Raw genomic sequence first — 9,019 nt, 5'->3', positions numbered from 1 at the left:
GACAGATCTTCCCATACCAGAAGAAATGGGGGTTGATACAGGTGTGTTTGGGAAAGTGACACTGGCTAAGTTAGGTGATGTGCTCGAGGTCACATGGGAAGCCTGTAGCTAAGCCAGGAAGTGACTCTAGGCCTTCTGAATCTGGATTGACTGACCTACCCAGAGACCATCATAAGGTAAAAATTCCACCTAATAGAAAACATGAGAGAGAATTCCAAAATCAACTTGAATCTAAAGCTGTTCTGTATATGCTTAGATTCTTTACAGTGTAATCAGTCTAACCTTTTATCTAAGGCCACACCTTGTGTCTTTTAAATGCAGCTCTAAAAATTTTCCTTGTGTCTCCATTCTGCAACTGTGGGTCAATACTTTCAGGATGGAACAGTTAGTATAAAGAACATATTTCCTTGCAGTAAACAGGTGAGAAACAAAGCTCATTCCTTTACATACAAGTCCACATCTAGCCACTCTCTACATGCAAGTACTAGGAGGGAACTCAAGTAATACCCAGCTTTGCAGTGTTAATGCTTCAGGGTCGACCTCCTACTGGATTCAATAGAAGAATTTCCACTGGCTTCAATTTAATATGGGCTAGCCTGTTAGTGCGTCTGTTCCATGTGTGGCACAAGCACAGGGGTGGGCAAAATGGTGGATCCGGCTGGGGGCCAGACTCCATTTCCTAGCAGCCCCTGCTTGCATCACTGCACCCAGTTTCCATGGAGACCTCAGCAGCAGTGAGGCCATGACAACATGGGGCCAAGGTTTCCATGGAGACTGGCAGCGTGCCTGGCTGGGTGGAGAGCTGCTCTGGGGCTGGGACTGGGATCATGTGGTGGTGACAGTGTGGTTTGGAAGCGGGGTAGAGCTGCAGTCTGCTGCCTGCATGCCTTTGCCCGGGCTGTGTGGGCAGCGGATCACAGTTCTGCCCTGGCTCCGGACCACGCTGTCACCAACACGAGATCCCGGTCACGGAGCAGCTCCCCGCCTAGCTGTGCCCTTTGCCGGTGCTGCTGAGGCCGGTCTCCATGGAAACCCTGGCCCCACTGCTACTGGGATCTCCATGGAAAGTGGCTGCATCTGGATGGGGCTGTTGGGAAATGGAGTCTGCTGCAGGCCCAATCCAGCCCATGGGCCAGACTCTGCCTGTCCCTGCACTAGCATGTTCAATTTGTTGCTTCTCCACTGTTAGTACACATGACCTCAAGCCACTGCCACACTCCTCTTCATCTCAGTGCCAAGAGAACAGAAAGAGGCTGGTTAGAATGAGCTGAGGCTTAGACAAGAGAGGTGTTTATACACGTACTCCGGGGGTGGGGGGCATTCCTAATTAAAGTACCCAGAGTGTCTTTTGTCTCAGCGTCCCTGTGCTTAAAAATGGCAGCAGGGGTGCTTTATCTAAAGCTCGTTCAATGAGCTTTAGATAAAGCACCCCTGCTGCCATTTTTAAGCACAGGGACGCTGATGCATGAGATACTGGAGGCTGCTGGAGTGCAGTAATTACCACGTTCCAGCGCTGTAATTATAGCATGGCGCAGCCTCACTGCTCACATAGAAGTGCCTTAGGATTTCTTTAAAAAAAAAAGTGAGAGTTAAAGGCATAGAGGGACTAGATAAATGATGTCCCTTGCTTTGCCATGGAATCTGAGACCTTCCACAAAACACTTCACTTTAGTTTCAGCTTCCCTGAATTTATGTGCAACATAACCCTTGATAACTGCAGTATTGAGGAATATTTGTAAAGGCTTTCAAATGGGTTCACAAAAGAACTAATTATTGCTACTATTATGAGGAGAGTTCAGCACCAGGAGTTGGCTCTCTCAGTTTCTTACAAGACACCACCTTAAGCAAAAAACAAAAACAAAAAAATCCCCCAAAACAAGCAAGCTAAAGAAACAATGCCCCCCCCACCCAAACAAACCAAACCAAAAAGAATTTGCTTCTAACTGGATTCTGAACATGGGTGACTGGTACCTCCTGAGTTAGGGTGGGGCACATGCCTCCACAGTGGCCAGTCAGCAACGGGGCGGGGGTGGGAGCCCTATGCATTGTGCACCCCCTACACGTTGACACTGAATATACAAAGCCTCTTCTTTAGTAGTCAAGAAAAAATTGCATGAAAGCTGGCTTAGGCTGGGACAGCTGAGTGATATTCAATTATATGGTGAAGGGAAAATTTGGATGCTCACAAATCCAAGTCAGAAGCTATTTGTACAAGAGTCCAAGATGCAAACTACTCACATTTATCTTGGGAAAGCCCTCTACTGAGGCTGGGGGCTGGACCACAGGAGGAGGGGACTGATGCGGAACAACAGGCTCATGAGAAGTTGGCTCTGTTGGCTTTTCCTGTGGCAAAGGCTCAACTTTCTCTGGTTCTGTTTTCTCATGTTGGGGTGAATGTGTGGATCTCTTTTGCTGAGGGCTAACAGAGTGAATCACAGGCTCAAGAGGCAACTCAGGCAGCCTTCTGATCTGAGAAAAGAAAGAGCAATTTCTGTAAAAGATATCTGTGCAGTCAGTTAAAAATCAGTCATTAAAGAATGTAAGCCCATGAGCCTCTACAACTTCATCCAGCATTCAAATAAATACCACCAGCTCACTTAAAAAAGTCCGTTCAACAATCATTTCTCTAATTGTAGCATATGGCCTACTGGCAATAAAACCCAAGGGAAGAGAACAAATTAGAAGTAGCTTCACCTATTGAAAAAAGTGTTTTCTGTGTGCGCTACATGCTACTATGAAAAATATCCTGGTATTTGGGTAATGTTGCTCTTGAACTCCTCTAGTTTGAAGTGAGGCCACCAGAAGCCCTTACGGATGTAGGTCAGCAACAAGGGATATCTAGAAGTACAAGAGACACCCATTCTGTGGGTTGATTTAGGTATCTCTACAAGAAGTTTTACTGATCTCCGTTTCCCTTACAAACCCATTCATTTATGTTTCATGGCCTGTAAATTAGCCAAGCCTGACATATATCCAGTGTAATTGCTAGATATTACCACTTTTATATACAAAGACCATATGACATTATGATTGTATCTATGGCAAGATCTCCACCTGAAGCAAAGTTACAGGGCAAATAAAAAAGGAAACAAGATATGAAAGCCTCCATGTTAAATGTTTAATAGAATCTAACAAGTCCTACATCTGGAATGTGTTCTGAGCGCTCAACTATCCCCATTTTATAACACCCACTTGATAAGGCCTTGAATCATAGCAGCTAAATGTTCATTTGTTATCATGCCTACCATCAGCTCTGGATCCATAAGGTTGTGGAGCTCCAGTTGCTGATACACCTTCAGGCGGTACTCCTCCATCTGCTGTTTCTTTTTTTTAGCAAGATCATAATCCTCTTTCTCCACAGCGCAGCGTTTTTCCACTTCATACCGCCCGAGTCGCTCACCAACCTGAAAGACACTACTTTCATGTCAACTACTTAACTGGGAACCACAGTGTTTTGAATATAGGAAGACAACTTTTTTCTGGCCAGGCCTCTCAGCTTAGTTTCTGGTGACTCCTTTTTCTATAAATATTACAGAAAACTATGGACAACTGGGAAACTCATAGGATTATGACTGAACAATCAATCAATCAAATGATCATCATACGATACCTTCTGCAAGTCAGCAATAGCTTGCTTGAGCTTCTTGGCATAGTCATAGCGTTCATGACGGACTGCTTCTTGCTTCTTCTCATCCAGTTTACGAATTATTTGAGCAACTTCTGGATCCTGGTACATATCAAAAGCCAAGTCATCCAGTGGTGAAATAGAGTCAGGTTTCCTGGAGAGAAGATATCAGACATTTTTAGAGTCAAGTCTCAAGTACCAACTCTATCACCTACCTTCTCTTTTGCTTATTCCCCCTCTCCCCAAATCCTTATCTATTCTGTGCATCCAACTTATTCTACATTGGCCCTCACATTCAAATTGCTTTATGTTTTGTTTTCAAATACAAACTTCTACTGAAAGATCCTCTGATACTTTTTTCAAGGGCTGGTTTTCAACCATATTAAGCAGTTTTCTTTTTGAAAGGAAGGTACAGGAGTTGTTCAGTCAAAGGTTCTACTTAAAAAAAAAAAAAGCGTGAATGTAATAGCATCCTTACCCAATATATGTTCCATCTAAGGCTGGGTCTTCCGAATTGCTCCCAAGATAATGGTCAATCAGCTTCTCTCTTGAAGGCTTTAGAAGAAATGATTAAAGTAAGGTCACCAAGACTTCTTTGTGTACAGGACAGAAATGAGTTCAAGTACTTAAAAAGGAATACATATTTTCATGCTTCTCATTACACATCTCTACACTTACAGTTAAGTAACTGAGCACGATTAACTTAATCTAAACACTGTTGAAGGTTAATTTTTTTGTTACAGTTCTTTCTACATCCCTCAAAACATCTGTTCACCACAATCACATTAACCTTGGCAAAACTACTGTATTTGTTAACATGTCACTAACGCAGTAAATTTGAAAGCCAATGTTTAGGACATCTTGAAAACACACAGTGACTGTGTAACAGAATGACAGTACTTGTCTGACAAACTCCACCATGTTAGGTGTTGAGCTTACAGAGAAAGTGTTAGTATAGCCTGCTCTTTCATCAGCCACCTAGATAAGGGAAAGAAGGGTGAATCTTTTGGGATGAAAGAAACAACATGTGTGCTGAACAGCCCAGAGTGAGGAAGGCTGCTATGCCTTGGGACAAGGCTGGAGATGAACTTTGGTACCTCTGTTGCTTTGTTTATTAATAAAACCAAACCCAAAAGGGGACAATCTTCACATAAGACAATGCAAAACTACCCAGTCACTTGCATATTGACTGTGTTTAAAATACTGAGAACATAAATATTACTTCTTCAGTGAGGCCATTCTGAGTTATTATTTTCATGATCAGACATATTTCTAAGACAGTTTCCTCCTTGTCAAAGTTACATAAAAATACCGAGCAAGTAAGCTAAAGCAAAGCAATTGTAACCAAAAAGGTCAAAAGGAATTCATCCTTGATTATCCTGACCCATAATTAAGTATATGTATAGGAACTTTAAAAAGAAAATTTAGAATTTGACCAGAAACCTTCTATGCTTTAAGTACTTACATTATTATTGTCATTAGTAGAGTCAGCAGGTTCCCCAATTATATTTATTGCTACTAGAGCAACCTGAGATAGAATTAAAAGAAACATGAATACAGAAGGCCATTAGAATTTACCTATTTTATGAAGACCCAAACATTGTACAAAGTTTTGCTGACCCCCCTGAAGTGTACTTTTCAAAAAGTAAAAGTTAATATTGAGCTACATAATTCTAATATTCTCATGTTTCCCTGGGTTCCTTAGAGTTTGGAAATCATACTATTTCTTTATACCGTATTTTAAAAGACCACGTCTTAGGCTGAAATTGAAATGGAAAGCACATGCATGCAAACCCACAGCCACGCCTTTTAGATATTATTTTTCTCTCTCAGCCATTTAATCACTGATCAGTGATTGTTTTATGTAGCTGGGCAAAATTATTCACTTTTTAAATATGCATTAAAGTGGAGCATACTGAATACTTCCCTCCTTTTCTGTGCCTTAAGTATGATTCATATCTTGAGTAACTATCAAGTTTAGAAAGGCACCTTCTCAATCTGGATAGAAGTTCATCTATTCAGTCTAACAAGAAATATCATATCCTAGTGACTGAAAGATATTTTGTAGTAAACAAAATACCAGCAGAGGACACCAGAGGAAGCTTTTAAATGCATTTTACCCTCAAAAGGTTTGTTCTGGCTATATTAGCTTGCATCTTAGATGTATTTATTCTAGAGAAATGGAGGAACTTCCTATTTTAAAGCATTCAGCAGGAGAACTTTTATACCATCTATGCTTTTGAGGTACAAAGAGCACTTGACTTTGTCCACCAAAGTACAGTTCTTACCATTATATCTAAAATATAATACAAAAGTCCTTTATAACCCCATCTTTTTTGTTTTTCTTCTTTCTCCTTGGAAAATTGCTCAGTTGCATTAACCAGCTTCCCAGTGGAATTTGTACTTTTAATGATTAATGGAGAATTTCTCTATGACTGATAGATGACTAAAATGTTAGCCAGAGTATGACAAAGTCATTACATAAACACCTCTTACCTGACCATACAAGTTGTACCTATTGACATAATTTTTATGAAAAGTCAGCTTTAGATATTGTCCAACTGCATCCACATACACTGATTTCAGCTCCCGTGCTTTGTACCCAGTCTTCTCATTGTCTGATAGAGATACATAACTGTGGGGAGAAAAACAGATTAACTGTAAAAAGCATACAAGTTGGCAAGGTATATTTTGACGGGCTGTAAAATTCCCCTGAGAACTAAACTAAAGAACACCAGTTGAAGATGTTGCAGCCTTGCCTTTTTGCTTAAAAGCAGCTCTACAAACTAATTTAGTAGCCACTTGAAGTCAGCAGGTGTCTTTTCACTCACTTCAGTATGCTTTGGAGTTGAATAAAGACAGTAGCTCTGGTCCCAAATTGAGAAAGTGTGTAGGCGGATTCTCTGCCCAAGTCTCTACATAAACAGAAGCCACTGAAGAACTGGAACCAATGTTAAAGAAACCTTGTGGCATTAAATATGCCTCACTATTAAAACAATACTGGACTAGAGATGCATCAAACCAATCAACAATCAATCACTGTTCCCCTAGAACTGCACGACACTGAAAACTTCCATACATAATGATATTAATGTAGTTATAAATATCAATTTCAAGCTACTTCAGGAAGGGACTACATTGTTTTTTTGTTTGTGCCTGGGAGAGTCAAACTGATGACAGATGCTTCTAAGAGCTACCACATTACAGAAAAATTACATCTTCCATGTTTCAGAGGTGTTGGTTATAGACATTTTAGTCAAAGGACATAGGCAGATAAGGGTCTTTGGATAAATATGATGTGATACCAGCTACATTCTATCACCAAGTCAACATTCCCTCCTTTCCCCTTCTCCCCACACCAACCTACCTGTCTTCCACCTATTATCTCCCATCCCTTCTGATCTTTCCTACCATGCATTTGCATTTTCACAGACCTGCATTTTTCATATTGGCTTAAGCTTCTATTCCACCCAGGAGAGCGCACAAACAACAGCAGGCTCTTCCTATGCCTGAAGGGTGTTTGTGCCCGAAAGCTTGCAAACAATACATTTTCTAACTATTTAACGGGTCTAATAAAGGATATCACATTTACCCAAAGAACCTTGTCTGCCACATTACAAAAAAGTATTCGATACATGTCTCCCCTGTGAGTCATTGAAAGGAAAAGAATGAGCATGCTTTCTCCATGTGCGTATGAGACATGCATACCACAGAAATGTCAGCCAATAAGCCTCCAAAATATCTAAACTTACATTTAATATAAGCCCACACAAAAGACTACAGAGCAAAATAAGTTCTCAGGTACCCACCCACTGTATTCTACTTTATTATTTTGGGGTTGCATAGGGACATCTGGGGGCAGAATTTCTATTTCACTGTTTGGAAAATGTCTCAGCAACATTTCACCCAAGGCTAACATGTGGAGAGGGAGGCAGGCAGGGAGCGCCGAGGGCATGGGCACATCCGCACGTGCCCGCCCTCCCTCGGCAGACCTCCCCATGGCTGCTCCCATGGACGCACGAGTCTTTGAGCCTCCGCCCCAGCACCCCCCCGCCTGCCCCACCGAGCGGGATGAGGCGAGGGGACGGAGCACTAGGTACCTGGTAACCTTGGGGTGAGGGAAACGGTTCTGAACTCCAGGTGGTCCCAATCCCCACTTCCAGACGCCGCCTTCCCCCACCCCCGCGGATGGGTGGGTGAGGAACAGGTGCCAGAGGGGGACGTGGAGCTGAGCCCAGCACCCTCCAGCCGGCTCCGCAAACCCCACGAGGGGGGGAGAAGCATCCACCTGGAGGGCAGCAGCCAGGACTCACCGCCATGGCCAGCGCCTTCCTGTCAGGGGGGGCTGGGGTTTCTCTCAGGTCCCGGCTAGTTTCCCTGGGGGCTGACATGGCTGGGGCCGGCCGGCTGCCCGCACGGGCCCTCCCCATCCCACCCCAGCCACTGTGGACGCCCGCCCGCAGTGGCGGCCGACAGCCATGCTCCCTGCCACCGTGCCCTGGGCCCCTTCCTTGCCCCTGCTCAGCCAGGGCTGAGGGGCCCAGGGAGGGAAACCCAGGGACATGGGCGAGGGGCACAGAACGGCCGACTGGCCCACCGGGGTGCGTGGCCCAGAAGGAGGCTGGGGACAACACGGACGCGAGAGCGAAAGAGAGTACCAGCACACGGAGGGGTGGGCAGCCTGGCAGTGGACCGACGCTGCCGAGAGACAACCCCCGGCACCAGGCGGGAGCCCTTCCGGGGACCCCGCTCCTGGCCTCCCCAAGGGGAGGGGGAACAGGGGCAGAGGGGGCCACCTGGGAGAGCCAGAGGGCACCCCGGGGGCCTGCTTGGCGCCTGGGTCTCGCCTGCAGCCGCGGGGTGGGGGCCCGTCCTGCATGCCGAGCAGTGCATCCCGGGGCTGGTCTGCGCGTGGGGCCCGGACGTGGCTGGCATGTGCATGCACACGCGGCCGCTGGAGGCGGGGATGGGGGGGCACGGCCCTCTGCTCCACGCCTGCCGAGCCAGCACTGCGCGTGGTGACCCCGTTAACGATCCTTCCGCAGGTTCACTTATGGAAACCTTGGTACGACTTTTACTTCCTCTAAATAGTCAAGTTCGACCGTTTTCTCGGCGCTCCACCAGGGCCATGACCGACCCCAACGGGGCTGATCTGAGGACCTCACTAAACCATCCAATCGGTAGTAGTGACGGGCGGTGTGTACAAAGGGCAGGGACTTAATCAACGCGAGCTTATGTCCCGCACTTACTGAGAATTCCTTGTTCATGGGGAATAATTGCAACCCCCGATCCCCATCACGAATGGGGTTCAACGAGTTACCCACACCTGTCGGCGTAGGGTAGACACATGTTGAGCCAGTCAGTGTAGCGCACGTGCAGCCCCGGACATCTAAA

General features: G+C 45.2%; 1 protein-coding gene across 2 annotated transcripts in view; it reads right to left on the bottom strand.

Annotated features, from left to right (window-relative positions):
• CEP104 (centrosomal protein 104) overlaps nucleotides 1-9,019 on the bottom strand; it is a 54,921-nt gene that overhangs the window by 36,677 nt on the left and 9,225 nt on the right. For both annotated transcript variants that reach the window (XM_019511632.1, XM_019511631.1), the window contains exons 4-10: nucleotides 6,122-6,260; nucleotides 5,091-5,153; nucleotides 4,104-4,180; nucleotides 3,611-3,779; nucleotides 3,246-3,404; nucleotides 2,239-2,469; nucleotides 168-189 (exon numbers count right to left, since the gene is read on the bottom strand). In XM_019511632.1, the coding sequence (XP_019367177.1) occupies nucleotides 168-189; nucleotides 2,239-2,469; nucleotides 3,246-3,404; nucleotides 3,611-3,779; nucleotides 4,104-4,180; nucleotides 5,091-5,153; nucleotides 6,122-6,260 (860 nt within the window). The remainder of the gene's footprint in view (nucleotides 1-167; nucleotides 190-2,238; nucleotides 2,470-3,245; nucleotides 3,405-3,610; nucleotides 3,780-4,103; nucleotides 4,181-5,090; nucleotides 5,154-6,121; nucleotides 6,261-9,019) is intronic.

The sequence above is a fragment of the Gavialis gangeticus genome, unplaced genomic scaffold (genome assembly GCF_001723915.1).
Source record: "Gavialis gangeticus isolate Ggan-Ray unplaced genomic scaffold, GavGan_comp1, whole genome shotgun sequence".
In the NCBI taxonomy this organism is placed as follows: Eukaryota; Metazoa; Chordata; order Crocodylia; family Gavialidae; genus Gavialis; species Gavialis gangeticus.
The sequence above is the reverse complement of the archived record's forward strand: the minus strand, read 5'-3'. Positions and strand labels throughout refer to the sequence as shown.